This window comes from Dicentrarchus labrax, unplaced genomic scaffold, assembly GCF_905237075.1.
Source record: "Dicentrarchus labrax unplaced genomic scaffold, dlabrax2021, whole genome shotgun sequence".
Taxonomy (NCBI): Eukaryota; Metazoa; Chordata; class Actinopteri; family Moronidae; genus Dicentrarchus; species Dicentrarchus labrax.
In genome coordinates this window covers 21,907,061-21,928,609 of record NW_026136703.1, presented here as the reverse complement: position 1 = coordinate 21,928,609, position 21,549 = coordinate 21,907,061, and the positions used below count along the sequence as shown (strand labels likewise).

The following is a 21,549-nucleotide window of genomic DNA, read 5'->3' as shown; positions in this document are numbered from 1 at the left end:
AAAATGTTCAGCCTCCTCAGCTCTGTTATGCCTCTGGGGTGTTATTGCTTGGCTCTGATTTCTGTGCTGGTCTGTGCAGCAGTTTAAAGGCCGTTATGGATTTTGGAGGGGGGGGACCTCTTGGTCTAATGTATTCTGACATTTTTTTTAACGCCTCCGATTTATTCGTACACTGAATAAGTCATAGTTGCAGAGGTCATCTGTGCAAATCCAGAATTAACTCAGGAGGAGCTGAATATTCATGATGCTGGTGTTCAAAGACCTCCTTTTTTTTCTCTCCTCACGATAAATTCAGCTGCATTGCTTAATTTGCTCTGTGAGCTTCAGGCTCTTAATTTAAATGTATAATTTAAAATGCATAGGCAGAATAATGAGTCTTCTCATACAGTGAGGATTGTAAAGGTGCAGATTTGGATTCATTTGGAGTCTGGCTGGAGGGAGGGGGGGCATAAAACTAAAGGGTCAGTTCACTGAAATGAACATATCTTCTTATTTACCTGTAGTGGTATAGACACGCAAGTTGATTTAGTTTAATTTTTCCGTTTTCATTGAAACTACTTGGAAGCAGAAAGGAAGGAATTATAAATTAAATATGGGAGTCTATGTGTAACTCTGTTTAAGGACTGCAACAATATAAATTGATAAGTCAGTGACAGAAAATAAACTATTTTGAAGATCAATTACATAATTTTTCAAGCTAAATTAGCTGGTTCCAGCTTTTCAAAGGCGATAATTTGCTTGTTTGTCTTAGTAAACTGAAACACAAGACATGTGAAGGCATCAAATTGGACTCAGAGAGACTGTGATGGACATTTTTTTCATTACTTTCTGATGTTTTATAGACCAAATAATCACTTGATTGATTGAAAATATTAACGATAATAAAAAGAACAATTTAGTTGCACTCTTTTCATCAGTTTTTGGAGCAAAATATAACAATTCTGATTATTTCTCATTGGCCAGCTGAATAAGTCATAAGTTGACCTCAAAAAGACCTTTTAAACAATGATGGAAGAAGTACTGAGATCCTTTGTGTACCTTGTTACTTTCATTGCTTTATATACTTTTGGATAGTTTCATCTTTAACAATGCATCATATTTTAAAAACTGATCATATGTTGTATTTAAAAAAAGTAAAATAATTCCCTCTTAAACGTAGTAAAGTATCAGAAAATGGGAGTAGGTCTGCTCAAATAAGGTGTAAGTAACTCAAAATTGTACTTAAGTACACAGTTGTTGAGTAAATGTACTCACCACCATTTAATGCGTTTAATGCAGACATTACACAAGGTGGTTGAGACAAGGGGAAGGGCTTTGTGTTTTAAAGGGAAAGAGGTGATGTTCTTGTAATAAAAAAACAACCAAAACCTGACAGTCAAAAGGGAGTTAAATCAGAGGATAATAATGTGCATCGGAGGTTTAAAATGACCAGAAGTGGAGAAACACATCTCTCATCATCGGCCCCTTCCCGACTGTCTCCCTCCTGATCTGCACCCATATGTGTGTCTGAAATCAGGACCTCAGCTGTTGGATGCAGATTGGACATCCTCTCCTCGCTGTATCCAGTGGATGGATGGTGTGTGTGTGTGTGTGTGTGTGTGTGTGTGTGTGTGTGTGTGTGTGTGTGTGTGTGTGTGTGTGTGGGGGGGGATGATATGACTCGGCGCTAGGACCGTGGCTCTGTCAGTGCGCAAATCCCAGCAGAGAGGCAGCGCTCCGCCAGAGAGCCTGTTCGAGGAGAGATAGAGGCTGTCTGTCTGCGCTGCGACTCAACCCATCACCGGCGGGGAGGCTGCACCTTCTGCCGAGGACGGACCTGAACCAGCCGGGCTCGCCTCCGGAGCCCTCCATATGGGCTCACCATGCGCAGGATACGGGCCAACGCCATCGCGATTCTGACCGTTGCGTGGATCCTGGGAACGTTTTATTACCTGTGGCAGGACAACAAGCCCCAGTCGTCGCCGTCGTCGTCGGCGTCTCAGACCCGCGGCAGGGGCCATGGCCAGAAGGTGGTCTCCGGTCGGCTGGAGATCCACCGGGACGACCGGACCATCCCGCTGATAGTGAGTTGAGCGCGGCTGTGGGGGGGATAAAGAGAAAGGGGGGAAAGGAGAGCGGCACTGCGCACGGCGCTGTCGCTGGAGGCGCCGAGCTGCAGGAGAGTGTGTGCTGCATGTTGATGTGCATGTGTGTGATAAACCTGCGGGTGATGAGGATGGTGCTGGAGGTGTTGGGTGATGATGCACAGCTGGGTGTCACAGCAGGAAATATGTTGCTTTTTTTTTTGACGGACATGCTTTAACACGCATCCATCTTCAGCCTCCTCCCGTGCTACCACACCATTATTATTCCACAGGCTGGAGAATAAGCAGCCTGCTTGTGTGTGTGTGTGTTTCTCGGTGTTTTCCTGCCTTTCTGTGCTTTAACCCGAGCCCGAGAGAACCTCGAGTACACGTAAGAGGCTTTCCATAAGTCCTGTGCGTCGTGCGCAAAACGCCTCGTAAACCATATTATGCCCAGACCTCTCTTGACTTGCACATGTGAGGTGAAAAACACGGGCTTTCAGGCTCGGACAGGGCGCGCAGGAGGCGAGGCATCCTTGCTCAATCGCCTGTGCACTTGAGTCTGTCATTAACGGCCTATTTCAGTCGGGTCAGGTCTGTATTCGCCTGTTGTTGCCTGCGCCAGGGCGGAGGAGTGAATATAACCCCTGGTAAATACTCTGACTGTAGGTGTGGTGGTCGTCAGTGTTGGGTTGCTGTAACCTCTCCAGGTTGCAACACAGCATAGAGTCAGAGTCTGAACAGTGCATGCTGGGACCGTAACTGGGTCCATGCCAGCTCAGATTAGGAGATCTGGTGTACTTGGCCGCAGGGTGTTCCGATGCATTAAGTGTAAAGAAATACAAGACTTTTAGCCTGTGCTTTTACCAGAGACAAAGTGAAGAGGACTCCAGTGCTGCAGGATAATTGATTAGTCTAATGACAGACAATGGTTCAATTGTGATTAAACCAGGCAGAAATACAAAGTTTTTTAGTGGTTCGGGCTTCTCAGATGTGAGAAACTGCAGCTTTTCTTGTTTTATATCACTGGTTACTGAGTATGTTGGTCGGAAAAAACAAGACATGTGAAGATGTTACCTTGAGCTGTGTCTAAAAACAAAGCATCATATCATCACATTAGAGAAGCTGGAATCAGTGTGTTAAAGAGATTATTAAGAAGTTGTCTATCTTCTATTATGTCTATTTTCTGTCTATCTACTAATACTGTGCTCAATAGAAGGCTCCTAGACAGGCTTACTAGAAAAACTGAGAATATATTTTAATTTCATTGCCTAAAAGCCCAATGAGAGAATGTATAAGAATGACTGTTCACACTCTACATCGTTAATCTGACAATCTACAGTATAGACAGTTAATGGAATATAACTACATCTTATCAAATACAGGTCTGCAGCCTGATGAGTATATGTTTATGAGTCCTTGACACCAAAAAGGTTGAGATCCACTGGGTTGATTCTGTCTTAAGGAATCCCCTGTGAGTCCTTTTTTTATTTTAAGGCTTGAACATAATAATAAAGTCTTCAAAAAGAATCAATAATTAAACTGGGATCACTATAAAATGAATGAAAACTGCCGTCCCTATTTATTTACTTATTGTTCTTTAAGACAAAAAAGTGATAAAAGTTCAAGTATTTAGTTCCTTCTTTTGCCAGGGACACCCGACAACCCACTAAATGACCCCGTTGGATTAAGATAGAGGGACTCAGAGATTCATTGAATGTAAAAGTGTTCATATTCTATGAGAACATGAGAGATTTTTAAGGGCAAAAACATAAATCAAATCTCTGCTGATTTACCGCTGCTGCCGCTCCTCACCCAAACTGACAGACAATTCAATTAATTATGTACATCCAGTTGTGCTTTTGGGAGGCAGGGACTGTTGAGGAACGCTGGGAGCCTCTTTCACAATTTACTAGACCAATAAAATTGTCTCAGCTGTGGCCGAGGATGTGTGCCAACATGTCAGGATGTTAGGCTCCGGCAGCGGCAGATTCATTAAAACGCTGTTCGCAAGATTTAATAATTCAAGGGCAAATGCCAAACGGTGGGGTGTTGTGGCATTTACGTTCGCAGGCCTTTAAAAAACCAAAGAAGAGGAAGAACTGTGGTCTGCATCAGTGTGTGGGAACGGAGGCCAAGAATATGGTGATGATCAGAAGATGCAGGGAAACAAATATGGAAGCAGTTTGAATAGTGTTTGATTGTAGTGAACAGAGAGAGATATATATCATCTCTCCGGGACAGTTTACGGGCTGCTGGTGAGCCGCAAACAGATTTTTTCTAATCAGATCGGTCTTTGAACAGTAAACTTTGGATGCCGGTGTTTCCAAGTCGGGTTCTTTTTTTTTTGGTGTGTGTGTAATCTTTGATTTGCTCAGCGGGGTCGTTCACCTTTGTCACCAAACTGAGATTTCCTCTCTGTAGTTTGTAATCTGAGCTGCAGCTCGCAGACTGCCAGCTCTGTTCAACCAGAGGAGGCTGGTACAGGGAGACCAGAGAGACCTGGGCCTCACTCAAAGAGTCTTTCTTTCTTCTGTCTGTCCCCTTCTTTCTTTCCCTTCACCGTTCCTTCCTTCTCTTTCTTTTATCCTTCTGTTCTCCTCTCCTTCCTTTTGTTTTCTGTCTGTTTTCTTTCTTCCGTCCTTCTCTCCTTTGCTTGTTTTTTACTTACTTTCCCTCACCTTCCTCCCTCATTACTTTCTTTCTTTAATCCTTCTGTCCTTCCCTGTATCCTTCATTTTGTCTTCTGTTTGTCCTTTCATTCATTCATTCTTTCTTTTTTCCCATCTTTCATCTTCCCTCCTTCCTTTATATTTGATTTTCTGTCCCTCTTGTTTCCCTTTTTTTAATTCTTTCTTTCCGTATTTATTTCTTCCATCTTCCCACCTTTCTTCCTTTGTTGTTTCTTTCTTCCTGCCCTCCTCTCATTTTCTGTCATTCCTTCTTTGTCCACCTCTGTTCATCCTCCTCTCCGTTGTTTGTTTCTTACTTTTGTTCCTCATTCTTGCCCTTTTCTTCCACTCCTCCCCTTTGTTCCTTCCCTCATTTTTTGTCTGTCCTTTCATTCATTCATTCTCTCACACTCTCGCTTTTCTTGTCTTTTCATATTCCTTGCTTTCTTCCTTCGTTCCTTCTCTTTTTCTATAACTTCTATTTTATTTCTTTTTCCATCCATCCATCTTCCCTCTTCTGTATTCTATCCTTCTGTTCTTCCATTTCCTGCTTCCCTCCCTCCCTCTCTCTTTTATTCCTCCCCTTCCTCCCCCCCTTTATGTCTTTATTTTATCCTCTATCTCCTGTCATCCTGTCCTTAACTCTATTTTTAGTCTTTCCTCATTTTCTTTGTCCTTTATTATTCTGTTCCCTCATTCTTTCTTCCATTGTTACTTTCTCATATTGTTTTGTCCCTCCCTTTTCTTTTTTAACTCATTGCTTTCCTCATGTCCTTCCCTCACTACCCCCCCTCTCTCTTTCACCCCCCTCTCCCGATGTCTTTTCCCATAATCCCGTTCATTAGCAGCATTTGATTCACTAATGACATCATCTTTGAAATCTGTTTGCACTGGCTCCACTTTTTCCCCCTCATTTCCTCGTTGAGTGGTCTAATATCCCAGCACCACTTTCAGTCTCTTTCTACAGAGTGTGTGTGTGTGTGTGTGTGTGTGTTGTCAGTCTAACGCTGTTGTAACATTTAGTAATCAGCGGTCAGTCTCTCTCTCTCTCTGACCTGCACATCTGCTGTCATGGCCTGAACATCAGCAGTGGACATGTTGTAAACATCTGACCACAGATCAGTTTGTCTTTATCCTCCCTCGTGTTTTCATGCGTGTGGTCAAGTTCCTCCAGCACAGATACAACTAATGACAGTGAAGGTTATACAATATTACGTTTACCTACTGTTTGATATACAGTAGTTTTCAGTGCATGTCCTCGGATCAGACAGTGAGTGCTGGTTTTAAAGGCTCAGACTTTTAAAACCCGGCAACAATTCTTTGATTTGACATGTGACTATATAAACACTTCACAAGAGAACTGGGTTGAATGTGCCATTAACAATCTTGTCTGGACAAGGATTAGCTACATTTTCCATTACAGTAACATATACCTAACATGAAGGTATGACAGTAAATATCCACCGATGCTGAACAGTTGGGTAATTTACAGTTACCCAAACACATCATCTTTAAGTCTGTTATTAATTACTTTATTTGGCATCAAGTTTTTTATGTCTGTTAGTTTAGGAGATGGAAAGAGTGAGTGAAAGAATGGTTTGATGTTTAGTTTGTATTATTCAGATCTTTAAACATAAGTAGAAGTAAAACCACAATGCAAACATTCTCCACACAGTAAAAGTCCAGCATTTATTATGTATTATGAGCAAAATACTCTAAGTACTCATATCTAAGCTTATCTTTGTTTATTCAGCTTATTATATCTTAGAATGGAAAACATACATATGAATATTATATTCCTTTTCTGCCAATACATCCTCCTAAATGTTATAAATGTGGTGGAGAAGAAAATAGGTGGAGTAGAAGTAGAAGTAAAGTATAATTAAATGGTACACGTTGTTAACAATAGTACTTAAATGCAATACTGATATGTTTAGTTTCCACCAGTGAATAAAGATAATATAACAGATAAAACAAATATTCTTCCATGGAAATCTTTATCCAGATCACTACTGACCTGTAATCAGCTCATCTTCGGCTCAAAGCTGAACTCTCTGCCAAATTTAAAGAGAATAGGTTCAAATGTTTTTCAGATAACTTAGCACATACTCAGATAAAACCGCACCACCGTTTTCTGTCTCTTAATTGCAGCAACGTAGTACACCTGACACAAAAGGTGACATGCAGGATGGGAAACTATACTCTTAAATGTAAGATCTGACTCCTATAATTTAATGTCTGACCTCTCTGGGATTGTTTTGGTAATCTTGAAGTTTATTGGAATTGAATTTCCCCTTAAGTAGCTTCAGGTTTTTTATGTTTACAGTGAGTGAAATATTTAAAACCAAGACTCCAAATGGAAATATTCGAGATCTATTGTGCCTCTTTTTATAGACGTTCCTCCCAAATTCTCTTTCTTTTTTGGGCTCTCCATTACAATTTAAAATATGTCAGTAGGGCTGAAGTTACCATAATATATAGTATACATATATTATACTTATTTTTATGCATTTGTGTCTTATGAATCGCTGTTAGCTCTTGGTTTGCCATCCAAAAAATAGAAAACTTGCTCATGAAAGTGTCTAATTGACCTTTCCTAAGTCCTCCTCCTCTTTTGTGTATCTAAGCAGCTTAGAGCTCGTTCAAGCAGGCGACCCGGTGGGCTTTAAGAGGTTTTATACGTCCAAAGAATACATCCAGGCAGCTTCTTGCCTGGATGACGTGTAAATAGATAACAAACAGGACTCAAAGCCACCACATCATCACATGATATGATATGTCCTCATGTGGGACGCCATCATCTGTCATCGCAGACTCGGAGCCACAGCAGCGCTTCATCTCCAGCCAATCAGGCAGATTTGACTTGTATGTGATTTGTTATAGCTCGGCTTGAAAGAGCCAGCAGACGTGTTCATCTTCCAGACGAGCTTCATATTTAATTCAGCGGCCCAAGCCTCGGAGTGCCTTCTGTTATTTCTGTCTTATTATCCTCTGAGTAGCTTTTTGTAGCTTTTAATATTTAGTCATGATGATACTTTGCGGATTACCAAGAGATAGAAGATACTAGATTTTGGAATAACAGTAAAAAACGTCTTTGACATCATGTGAGCGTCTCCGATGGTAGCTTATGGTGGAAGAAGTGTCTTATTTACTTGTGTTTGCTGTTGATGATGATGTGAAGCTAGATGAGATTAATTAATCACATAAACACATCAAACACTTCCTCTTCTTGCCACTAGTTTTAAAGACTTTCTAGTTTATCTCTGTGCTCTTGGTTCCTGCTGCTTAGATTAATAGTAATAAATATAAGTAGCTCTGCTAGTATCTTGTTCAAGGTGATTTGGAGAATGTTAATGAACAGGTTTTAATTGTTCATGTTCACATATGATAGTGAATATTGCTTTAAAAGTATCACACTACAGAAATATGCCTCTAGTCTTCAGCATGTTTGTGAGTTTCTTGATGCCTTTAAGGGTTCTTTAAAACCGACTCTGAATTCTTGTGTATTGGTTTTCCTGTCACACCGTACAGAGTGACAATGGTGGAGCTGTATCTCATTTCATGTGCTGCAGGATATATTATGTCCATACTTGTTGAACTTGTACTCAGATAGCTTGTGCAGGCAGTAAAATGCTTGTGAAATGAGTTGTTTCTCTGCTAATTAAAAATTATAATGAACCATCTTTAGCATGCAGAAGAGTGTTGTAATTAGACATGTCTCTACATCTAATTACTGATTAGATGTAGAGAGGGTAGAAAATTGTATTTCTTAATTGCACTTGAGGGGAGATGCTCTTGAAGTAAGCAGTGAGGTCGAACATCTTCATTATTTTATAGAGGACTTTATGGACAATGTTAATATGCTCAAGTCAACATGCTCAAACTTTACATGCACTAACTGATGTCGAGGTTTCTCTTTGGGTTTATGTATGCAGAGACTTACAGACACATACGATGATGCCATGAAGATGTTATCGGCTGTAATAAGCTTATGAAAGTAAATGCATGTGCAGATTGGATGAGAACTCAATTGATGTGTTTGTTAATTCAATCAAAAGCCTCACAGGAAACAAAAATGAATTAAGTTAAGTAATACAGTAAAATAAAGTCATCATAGTACAGTTTTATTAGTAATTAACTTTATATGTGTTGCACTTTCTAAAACAAGATTAATAAAGAAGGTCTAGTTTTAAGACAGAGCCTTATAATAAGCTATAATTTGTAATTTGGTGTCTTGTAAACCCATGAGGGTTGGGCACTTTGTATGCATGACATGAAAATTAAATCAAATAATTAATCCAAAACAGAGTCACAATGGAGACTAATTTGCTGACTGTTACACTACAGAGTCAATTTTCCCATTACATCAACAACATAACAAGCTAAATATTCCAAATTATATTATCGATAAAATATAGAAATGTAACATTTAGGAGAATCTGTTGGCAGAAATGGAATATAATATTCATACGTACGTTTTAATTAGTCTATATTGACCTGAAAATGAGCCATTTTTATCAAAAGAGGGAGCGGGTCGTCTTCTACGGAGCCCGCCAAGTTTCTACAGTGGCCCAAAATGAACAAAATATATAGTAAGCTGTTTGAACATTGATCTATTGCCAGTAATAGCAACTGAAAGCCAAGAGATACAACTGAAAGTGGATCAAACAAACTAAGGGTCAATACAGGTGAATTCTGAAAAGCATTGTGTGCCTGTCACTTTAAGTGATTATGGGCATAATAATAATAAGGTATAACCAATAGTTATATATATTAGCTCACCTTTTGCTCTACTTTTTACAACCTAAATCCTCAGTAGGACGATTTACTGAAACAAAGTTTGTGTTTAGAAACTCAAAAAGTGTCTAAAGAGTTCAGGTTAAAGTGCCGGCGCTAATGTGGCTACTAGCTTGTGCTTTAAGTTTGCTAACACTGAGATAATAACTTCTATAATGCAAATAAATAGACGGTAAAACTACTATCGAGCTACTAGCCAGTATTTACTTACTCGCTTTACTTTACCTGCTTTATTTTTTGGGCCACTTGGGGGCAGCAGAAACAATATGGTGAACAGTTAGCTATTTAATCATCTGGCTACCTGATGAATGTAAGCCCAATATGTAGTCTCCTTTAAGCTCTGTTTTTGGTCTCTACCAACTCCTGAGGGCAAAATCTGACTCTTTACATGCTTAATGCTCCTTTATGTCCAGCTGCTAGTTGCTAACTTTGTCTGTCTGCTGTTTGCTGGGTGTGCGGTGGGTTTTTTTTAGTGTGAGGATAACACATGTTTGTGTGTGAATCCTTGAAACTTTCACGCTGCTTCTCTAGAGACTATATAAAAAAAAGAAAAATGAGGTCACTCACACCTGAACCTGGCCAGGAGCTTTTTCCTAAATCCGCCAGCTGTACAACCTTTAATAAAGCAACACAGACACAAAGCTTCATCCTCTCTTATCATCTTCTCTTTTCTCGCGCCGTTCTCCCGTCTGTCCATCTCGCCGTCGCCTCCCTTTGATGAGGACTACTCTCGTCTGCTTTTTATGTATTCATTGGCTGTTTAAACCTCCCGCTGAGGAGTGTTAAACCTCCTTGCGGGGGAAATTGTGTATTCTGATTCTGATGAGCGCCCATCCCATTTTGCCCTGTTAGCACTGACACGATGACCTGAATAAGAAAGTAGCATTTACATTTTAATCATTTGGCTGGTGCGTTTTTCTTCAGACTGGTTGAAAAGGGAGGGTTTCGTTCTCAGATGAGCGGTGGGATTGCAACCCAAGACCACAGCAGAGGACTTGTTGCAGACTTTTCAATCATTGCCTGAATATAGAAGAACTGTTATTTGTTGATCTGGGTTGCTGAGGCTCAGGAGGTCGAGCAATTTGTCCTTTAATTTCATTTTTTAATTTTATTTTTTGATCCCAGCTCCTCCTGTCCACACGTTAAAGTGTCCTTGTGCAAGACATTAAACCCCAAATTGCTCCCAATGGCGAGGCCAGCACCTCGCTACGATGTGTGGGTGTGAGAGAGTCGAAGTGTAAAGCACTTTGTTCTCTCAGGCAGAAAGGCTCTATGTAAGTCAATTTACCGTTAATAAATTACTTTACCAACAGAAATTTAATCAGCACGAAATTGACAATCTATTAATCCTTAAAGTCATTTGCCAAGCACAAATGCCAAACATCCATCTTCTAAAATGTTATAGCATCACCTGTCTTATATCAATATAATTAAATATCTTTGTAGAGCATGAAAGCTCTTTTTTGACCTTGAAAACAACAGTTTGTCATGCTGCAATAATTGTTTTATTCTATATAAATTTTTTGATAAATTTATTAATTGTTTAGTTTATAAAATGTCAGAAAATAGTGACAATACCCATCACACGTTCCCAGATTTGAAGGTGACATCCTCACATTGCTTGTTTGGTCAAAACAACACAAATATTCAATTTATACTGATAGAAAACAAATTAAAGCAACTAAATGTCCAACTTAAGAAGCTGGAGCAGAGACTGTTTGATATTTTCCTAGACTTCAATCAATTATTTGCTTCATCAGTTTGTCAAAACAGAAAGATCTTAACTGAAGGTCTAGTTTTTCCCAGGGCTTTCAACCACCTCTCACAGTCTCACAGTCTGCAGTTGAATACCTATAAATAAAATCACCTTGGGCTCTTGGAAAAAGCTACTGGGCATTTCTCACTGTTTTCTGACTTTTTACAGACCAAACACTTCATTTAAAAAAGCAGCAAGAGATTAATCAATGATGAAAATAATCTTTATATACAGTCCTGCTGAAATATACAGTTTAAATCCTTAAAGGGTTCAAAAAATTTGTTATTTATCGCTCCACTTGTTGAGAAAGATTGTGTTGAGATATTATTATTATTTGCAAACTACAAAATAATATAAAATACTTTCAATAACTAAATTATTGGCCTTAGTTGCAGCAAACATGTAGCACAACAATTTAAGCTTTAGTTGCTCTGTTACGTGTCGAAAGGGTTAAAAGTTAGAAAATGAAATGATGTCTGTTTTTTCTGAACATATTAAGACAGACAGTCAAACAACAACCAAACATTCCCTTTATGAGGATGCTGGGTGGATGTGGCATGCAGTCATTCCTGTAATAATAGGAGAATAGCAGAAGAATAGTGTGTTGACAGAAGTGATGGCAGCGAAGGAGTGATGACACCAGAAACAACTTGTGCTGCTGTGTTTGCTCCTCTGTGTGTCAACATGAGCCACAGAGAATGGATTTTGTGTTTGTACGTCATTTAAATGCCTCAACGGCCTTCACTTTTAATCATTTCTGCTGTCTTTGGCTTTAATAATGTATTTTATGGCTGATGTGAACATGTAAGCACAGTTTGTTGTGTCCTCCGCAGGTGACACAGCCCCCGCGGGCGGAGGGGCAGAGCCAGCTGCTGGGCGGCCTCGACGAGAAGGCCTACCTCGCAGGGAAGCAGCTGAAGCCGGGGGATGATCCGTACAGAGACCACGCCTTCAACCTGCAGGAGAGCGACCGGCTGGGCAGCGAGCGAGCCATCAGAGACACCCGACACTACAGGTGAGCAGGGGTTAAGGCCTCAGCCCAGGCGAGGTCTGTCTGGTTGACCCGCACAAGTAGAGTGAGGACTAATCTTACCTGAGCTGTGTGTGGATCTAGAGTCTTGTACACTTAAAGGTGGTTTAAGGGATTTTATTATATATCAGAAACACTTCCTTTGATTTTAAGATACAGATACCAAGAGGAATTTAAGAGTTTTCAAACAGAGGATGATGAAATTACTCCCTCCCTCCTTTTTTAAAGATTTGGGGTCCTCTCCTTTTAAGGGATTTGAATTAGTTTAGATGACTTTATTTGCACAATAACACAAAGTAAAATACATAAAGATATAGAAAACGGTAATTACAGTGCAGGAGAGGAAAGAGTCCTCGCCTGTTTGAGGTTAATAAAAATGTAAAAAACGGCACAAATAAAGACATTAAAGTCTTTAAAGCCCCAACAATGACTCTGAAAGTATGGGACTTTCCTTCTTGTGTGTCTTTTTAAATGCTTTTAATACTTATTTTGACCAAAAATAAAGCGACTACAAGGTCTTAATTACTTGTTGTTTCCGAGGCTTTGTTCATTTGAACCACATCATGTGGCCTTCCTCAGGGAATAGAGTTCAGCTCCAAATAAACTGGACCTTGCAGCTCAACAAGCAGCTGGTCCAAGCTCAAGAATGTCTCAATTAAACTCAGTTTTTTTGTTTAGTTTGGGGTTGGACAGCCTTGTGTTTGGTGCACTGAATGCCTAAAAATCCTCAAGTTGATTAGAATTATACGCGGGGGGTAGTTTGTGTTTCACTTCATTCAACAACAACCTCTTTTAGAGTGTAGAGCCATCAAATTCTTGTTGATTTGCTTCAACAATGTTGCTAACAGGCAACCTATCATTTATCTTTATTTAATCTGTATTTGTGTAGGTTGGCTGAGTGCTATTTAACTGTAATGAGGAATTGAATAACAAGAGCAAATAGAACTGAGCCATCTGCAGAACAGAATAATAAACAATAAAGCAAGGTACAAGCTCAAATAAAGTAGTTACAGGAGGCAGGTAAAATGATTATAGCAGTGTTTGCTGTGACCAGTTTTCACCTGGACTGTTTAATTCTTCTTACTTCTTACTTATCCCAACTAAAAGATGCAATAATTCTATAATATGATATATAAAACTGTACACATATTGTGTTTTAACTACATTATTTTGTCTACATTTTGTATCTTGCCTTATTAATGAATCCCAACATCAGTGTCCCTCCTTTTAATAAGCTGCTGTAGAATTTTATTCATTATTTACACAAATAAATCTAAGATAAAGTGTTAATCTTGTAATAATGACTCCTCTGTGTATATTCTTTGTGGCCTTAACTTTTCTTCATTACTTTTTTAATTTTTAATTTAGTATCTTTAAACAAACAGTAAATTGGTTTACAACAACAGAATCTCAGTGGTATGTGATATTTCACCTTCATGTCTTCGAACCTCAGCTTAAAGCTCCCAGCAACAGGTACCAGATTAAAGCAGAGGGTCAGAAATATGTGCAAGAGTTGCCTGGCAACCGGATATTTCCATGTCACTACGGCAACAATTGCTGAGGCCACTCCGCAGGGCACCGCTGCACAACACAGCTGCACAAAATGCTGCCCGGTAATGTGTGTGTGTGTGTCCAGGTTGTAGAGATCACTACCACCATGTGCCATTTAACACTTAGATGCAAAGAGAAAGAAGTTAAATCTGCTCTTACTGTGGGATAAATTCTTCTCTCTGTAGGTGTGCATCTCTGAATTATGACGCAGACCTTCCCTCCACGAGTATCATCATCACTTTCCACAACGAGGCCCGCTCCACTCTCCTTCGCACCATAAAAAGGTAATGAGGTTGGACACACATGGCCTGATTAGAAAGGAACAATGGCACTGAACTATGTTTTCTGATCTCTATCTCTTATTCTCTTCCTCTCAGTGTCCTGATGCGAAGTCCTCCATCTCTGATTCAAGAAATAATCCTGATAGATGACTTCAGCTCTGACCGTGAGTTTCTGCTTTGTTATTAGTGGTGAAAGCTGTGTGTAGCTGCCGTTGAGCTTTTGTCCTCTGTAGCTTTACAAGGACACACATTACATACGATATGTGAAAGATGATAAACCCACAGAGAGTTATCCGCTGACTCTGCTGTTCCCCTCGGATTTACTGAGCGTTTTAGCATCTTTGAGCTCATTGTTTTGGTTTCATGCCACGTAACTTTACTGTTTTAGTTCACTATCGCTGCTCTCATCAGGGTCATTTTTGGCCACAGCAAGCAGATTAGTTCTCAGCAAAAGAAAATGTGTGCGTAAAACCAGACGAGAGTAGCCTTCATCAAAGAGAACCAAGGGTAAGATGCACAGATGGGAGCATTTCAGGTTAAAATAGAAAATGATAAGAGAGGATGAAGCTTTGTTCTGTGACGCTTTATTAAAGGTCGGTGTAGCTGTTGGATTTAGAAAAAGCTCCTGACCAGGTTCAGGTGAGAGAGACCTCATTTTCAGTCTCCCAAGAGAAGCAGCGTGAACGTTTCAAGGATTCCAGCACAAATATGTCCGCAGTGCACAGCTACAGAGTACTACAGAGTGGTAGCAGTAAAGTGACTGTGTTGCCTTCAAAGACTGAAGCCCCTTAAATCCAACTACCTGCTCAGGAGCAAACAGCAGACAGACAGAGCTAGTGACTAGCTGGTGAACAAAGTGGAGTAGGAATGTGGAGAGTGTGAGACAGAGAAAATCGTAGAACAAATATGTGATGAAAAATGTAATCGATATCAGTATTAAGGTGCCAAAACTTTACTTTACTTTACAATGAAAAGGAAATATGCAATGTTTTCACAGTTTCTAGCCTACTTCAGAAATAAAAAAGGATTCCATAATTCGATAAAGAAAATATAAGAGAACCAATATTAAGAAATAAAGGAATCTTTTCAGTCATAAAATAAATAGAAAATTGTATTGTGAACCCAGTATCATGAACTGTATTGCATTGTGAGTTCAGTTTATTGTGGAGCATTTAGCAGCTATAGAGTCAGATATTTCCCTCAGGAGTTGGTGGAGACCAAAAACAGAGCTCAAAGAGAGTCAATATTAGCTATAATGAACTTCTGATCATATGTCAGTGTTTAATGTTTCCACTGTGGTCATAAAATGCAGGTTTATGGTTGAATATCTTCTAATTTTACTATTTATATTTAGAAAAATATACATCTAATCAAAAAAATGAAGGAATTTAAACAGAATAAATAAAAATACATTTTACATACCTGTCTGCTTGTCAAAAAGACTCTTTGGGTCACTGAGGGAGTTTGGACCTGTAACGTCTGTATCCCAAATCCTGGCCGCGGCCCCTGTGTGCCAGGTGTTTTCATTCTGCCATCTGCTGTGAATATGTGTGATGCAAATGTCAAAGGAATGTTCCAGCAAATAGCAAAGCCAAATAATAGGAAAAACGTAGGTGGCGGATAATGTCAAGAGACAGGAGTGGCTTTGAAAATATATCACAGAAAATCAGACACTGAATCGGAAGGTGAGAGCATCCTGAGGATTCGCCCACTTTTTTTTATGTAACTGAGCAGTGACGCTGCTAAAGGATGGAAATAACATTAGCAACATGGCAATAGAAGATGACACCATAAGAAACTGCTTAGTTTTTATGTAAATGCGAATTAGTAGTTTAATTGCCCTTGACATTCAGAAGACAAATCAGTTAATAGCGCCATAAAGTGTGGGATATATTTTCATGTAGCTGTGGAACTAGAGGATAACCACATTTTAGTAATAATTCCCCTTCGTCAGCATTAGGCAGAAGAATTACATGAGCTCATGCTTTACACTGTCCACAGCGCTTTTTGTAATTACCACCACATGCATCTTCTGTCTGTGGGAACAGCACAGCGACCTACATTCACTGTGTACACAGGCACTGGCACACGATGTGCACACACACACACACACACACACACAGAGGTGTCAGAGCTGGCCAGACATCTAAACAGTAGTGTCTCAGCGGCGCTAGCAGCAGGAGCTCTATTAGCTTACTAATGCCTTGTTTATTCTCCCTCTGCAGCAGCCAGTCTACCTGAACCAACGTTGAACTGGCTGCACCGTGAGGTCAGAGTGGAAACAGCCTCTTAACTGTCAGTTTCCTCTCCTCGAGCAAGACTTAAAATCAATTAATTAACGATGTGAAACCGTCGCAAACACACTTTGGTTCCAGATTGTGGGTTTTAGTTTTGACTGTGAACCAATAAGCCGACTATTTGGTTTCCTCCGGCTCTTCTCTGTGGTTTCCCCGTGTTGCCACTCTCTAGTGCTGAGTTTTATTAGAAGTCTCAGTGATCCCCACTAAGAAAATTTAAACAGAACTGCTGTTTCAGTTGCGGTTTAAAGGCAGGAGGTAGAGCAGCGTGTTTGTCTAAAACCCTCAAATCACTACATGATGTTAAATGAACACAGATTATTTTCTTTAGGATCACACACAGCGAGGGTGCGAGCTTCATCAGGGTGGTATCTGAGTTTTCTTTAGAAACAGTCCATAAATCCGTCATAAGACCTAACATTCTTTAGACACAGAAACCTCAGATACCACCTTGATGAAGGCAATACAGTTCAAATCATTTGAGAAATAAAACATGGTATGATGGAGAAGATTTTTATTTTTGTATGAAAATGGATTCCCACACTGTCAACTGCGAACTCATGTTATTTATTACAAAATTATATTCTTTATGACTCAAACTCAAAGTCAGACAACAACAACAAGCACTTTAAAAGCATAAATCTTCCTCTGTATAAGCAACAATTATAGACTCTCAAACTGAAGAGTGCATTCAGTTCACCAAAATTACAAAAAAACACTTTTGTGTTTGTTTTCTGTTGTCGTCTTTTAAAGTGCCCACATTGTCAGAATATTCATGTATATTCAGACAAAGAGTCGCTCAGCTGTTTTTATTAGATTTTAATATCTTTTTCAAATAACTAGCAAAGGAAAATAGTTAAAGATCCTTAAACAAGTCTTTTTTGGAACAATAATGTGTGTCTGATGTGTTTTTTCTGTAAGTAAGTAAACTGTAAATAAGAGGCATCTACTCCTTCTACTTGGAGCAGGATTGTCTTCCAAACTATTTGTGATGATACCAATCATGCCCCTTAAAAATCATATTTTCAATCATATTTTCAATGAGCAAAGAGAAACTTTCCACTTTCAGCAGATGAATGTGAAAACATCCTTCTAGAGTCAAACTCTGCACAGACATCATCCTGCACAGCGGAGCTCAAACATCCAACTGTAGGAACAAGAAGAAAACATATAAAACATTCAAATAAATAAATATATTTAAGTCAGGGAGTTAAGTCAGGTGAGGCCAGTGAGAGTGTGAGATTATTGGTCAGTAGATGTGACCCAGCAGGCAGACGGGTGGAGGAGGCGGTGGGGGATGTCGGTCAGCAGCAGGGGGAGGGATCGTCCTGCCTGCGTGTAATCCTATTAAGACTAGCCTTAATCGTAAGTACACCGTCCTCAATCAAGGGCAGTGATCTTTACTGCAAGTCCAGACGACAACATGTGACTCCAATAGTGTCAAGACAAAAATACATTCCTGTAAGCACCAAGTGTTAACAGTGCTCTATTTTGGCTTGTTAGCGTTCAAGAAATGATTGGCTTCTACGTTGTGGTACCGACAGGAAATCATGCACAGTGTGGCACAAACTACAACAGTCAAACTCCAACTTTAGATCACTAAGGCTAATTTAAAAAAATCCACATATTTTTTAAGTTTTCATCAGCTGGGAGAAGCTCTTAGGAGACATAAAAACAAAAAACTTAAATTTGTATTTTTTATATGGAGTCTGGCATTTGAAACTATACTTGCTTTAGTTATGTTTCCTACGTGAACAAACTTCATATTCAAAACAGGAATACAAGTAGCCCACATTATGCACTTGCATGCATTTAACTGTATAATGCATGGACACACTCACACACACACACACACACACACACACACACACACACACATGCACACGCACACAATCTGGCTAAAAATACACAACATCTGCTCAGTGGGTGTGATCTTTCACTTTCTGCTCTTCTTCCCTGAGCAGTTAAAACCCCCTACCTCTTCACTACACACACACACACACACACACACACACACACACACACACACACCAGCTGTCCCCTACTTATGAGCATCACTAAAGCATTAATACACTTCTGTTCACACAAACACAGACACACACACGTCCCCTACGATACGACAGCTTAAATGCAAACAAACAGGTTTGTACACACAGCAAATTTAATCAAGGTGGATTACAACGTGTCATGCTTGTTTCTGTCAGCATACGGCTGTATTGCTGCTGGGGAGGGGGTCTGCTTGATCCACCCAAAATCCCTCAGCAAGATCACACTCACTCTCTGCTGCTAATGCTAATCCTCTCAAGTGTGTGTGTGTGTGTGTGTGTGTGTGTGTGTGTGTGTGTGTGTGTGTGTGTGTGTGTGTGTGTGTACACCTGTGTATGCATGTTGCTTGTAATGATGTCCGTCCGTGTGCATCGACAAAAGGTCTGCGCCAGGGAGATTGTTCATGCAGAAAAGGGAGTGGATGATGGGAATGCGCTGCTTTGCTGAATTTGTTTATGGAAAAGGGATGAATTTAATTATCCAGTGAAATGAAGCTCTTTTGTTTGAGCACTCAGTCACTCTGTGCTTTCTGTGTTTATGTGTTTCTGATGGAGCTCTGATGGCTGTTATGTTTTAATCTGACTTGTTTAGTTCGTATTAGGCTGTGGTCTAAGTGGCCTTCACTGAGGATGTGTATCTGCCAAACTATCTCCTCGTGTGATTGAGTTAATGTGAGTCCAAGTGCACTAAATCCATGTAGTGCGGCGTGTTTGCGGGTTTGGGAGACAGACAGACTGTGAGACGAGGTATGTTTTTCTCAGTGTGTGTTCTGCTTCCACCATAACATCCCATCTCCTCTTCTCTCTTCCTCCAGCTGAGGACTGCCAGCTGCTCTCTCAGATCCCCAAAGTGCGCTGCCTGAGGAACGGCAGGAGAGAGGGTGAGTGTGGAGGGACGAGGGTATGGTATATGGGAATTTTTACAAAAAAAAACTATTAAAATCATGACTGTGAAATTTTTGGGGGTCTGTACCAAATAAACATGTTTTCTTGAATCTGAGACCAGGGCAGCTCTGCATCACACACATTTTACCTTTATCAAAACATTACAGCTTTTTCTTTTGATTAATTGTGCAGCTGTAGCAGAGAGGCCACTGAAACCACTTTACATAAGGCAAAGAAATGAACTACATTTAAAAACATAATGAGGAGAAAAATAAAATCAGTCTTTAGTTACATCAATTAAAGTAAAATTAAATGGCTGAAAACCAAAATAGACAAAAGAATACAGTTTTAACGTGATTCCCAGAGAAAACTGTCAAATCATCACAAGTTCTACGAGCCCAAGGTGACGTCTTTAAAGAGCCCATTCTGTCTGACAAAATATTAAATTAAGTTTCAATCGTTGCACTCAAGAACAGGGGCGGATCTAGATAAATATTCATGGGGTTGCATGGAGTCATTAAGGGGTGACAGAAATATATGCTGATTTTATTGCAAACAATCACATATATCAATAATTGCTTGGAAAATCCCTCAAATTAAGATATTTTAATGCAAAAACATCACATTATTGTGGCACAGTAGTAAAGCATTGAATAAAAATATGTAAGATGGCATCAGAAATCAATAAATTGTTTTATTTCCAAATCTTTTTCCAAATAAAAGTCTGCTTTTCATTGAACTTAGCCACATCACACATTATTTTTTAAATTAATCTAAATGAATGCGTTAAATTTGACAGTATTTGATACCAAACTCAGGTTGCAGCTGCCAGCCCAATGGCACCCCTCTGGATCCACCCTGACTCAAGAAGCTGGAAACAGAAAATGTTTGGCATTCTTGCTCAATAAATGACCTAAATCGATAGTTTCCAGACTATATCAGAGTCTTAATCAACAGAAAACAACCAAAGCATACATGGCTAAGACAGAGGGATGGCCTCCACCAAAGAATAAGCAAAGCAAAAATAGAAATACATACAATCCGGAAAGAAACTGGTGTGTTTTTTTACAAAGTATAGCAGCCATGTGGTACATCTGGATTTGTCACTTCCCGCTGACATGAGAAATAGATTTTCGATACCAACGCTACCAAGTATGTGACAATTCTTCTGTATTATCCTCAAAAAAAGTAGAAAAACATGAAAGCATTGTTTGAGTCATCTCCCAGAGGTTTCTGAATTGAATTAAATTAATCCCTGAATTAGATTAAATCCTCGACCCACAAAACAAGAAAGTTCAGCCAAACAAAAAACCAAAAGAAGCAGTGTTACTGATTTGTCTGGATGTCTTAACAATAATCCCTCTTACAGGTCGCTGCCTGTGTTCTCACTGCAGACCAAAGAGTCTGTTTGGGCTTATGAACCACATGCTGACAAAACATGCACATACTGGATTCAGGCCAACGGTTCCCAACCGGCATCACTGAGCTCACGCTTACTTTTAAAACAGAATGAACCCTCACCTCAAGTTTAATCATTTTGTTAGCTTTTGTCAGGTAAAAATGTACAATAATCCATAAAAGAGGACGGTCCCTGCTGCTGTGAACTGACACACAGCTCTTAATGGAGTCACACCTTCAGGCATCGTTGACTTTCTCTCCTTTAATGTGTCAAACTGTTGCCCGAGGTCGTAAAGGGTGGGAGCATTAACTGTTATAATAAACAAGCAGAAGGAGGCTTTTGTTGTTATAGATGAGAAATATAGGGGAAAATACCAATAAATATCTGACTGAACATCTCTAATAGAAATTTGCTATGTAAGCAATTTGTATTCTTACTTATTTTATTAAAATCAATTGTTAGTTTTAAAGTTATTCTTAATTTATTGTATTTCAATATGTATGTTGATGATGTTTTGTTTTATATTCATTTTATTTTTCAAGATGTGAGACACCAAAGGGACATGTTACCACAATCTTAATGCATGAAAGGTTAAATTAACAAATACAATCTAGAATACAAGGGCTACAAATAGTAATTATTTTACTTTCTGAATAATAAATTGAGTATTTCTGCAAATAATATTTGTTGAGACTATTCGTGAGTTATCCAAACAGTTTGCAATTAATTTTCTGTCGGTAGACTAATCAACAATTAACTGTTAAGGAGCAAAA

At 39.4% G+C, this 21,549-nt stretch overlaps 1 protein-coding gene across 1 annotated transcript in view; it reads left to right on the top strand.

Annotated features, from left to right (window-relative positions):
• Nucleotides 1–1,696: 1,696 nt before the first annotated feature.
• The window catches only part of galnt16 (UDP-N-acetyl-alpha-D-galactosamine:polypeptide N-acetylgalactosaminyltransferase 16), a 40,263-nt gene continuing 20,410 nt past the window's right edge, over nt 1,697–21,549 (top strand). Inside the window, exons 1-5 of the mRNA XM_051394458.1 lie at nt 1,697–2,063; nt 12,122–12,303; nt 14,055–14,153; nt 14,247–14,314; nt 19,308–19,373. Coding sequence (XP_051250418.1) covers nt 1,863–2,063; nt 12,122–12,303; nt 14,055–14,153; nt 14,247–14,314; nt 19,308–19,373 — 616 coding nt within the window. The 5' untranslated portion in view covers nt 1,697–1,862. The remainder of the gene's footprint in view (nt 2,064–12,121; nt 12,304–14,054; nt 14,154–14,246; nt 14,315–19,307; nt 19,374–21,549) is intronic.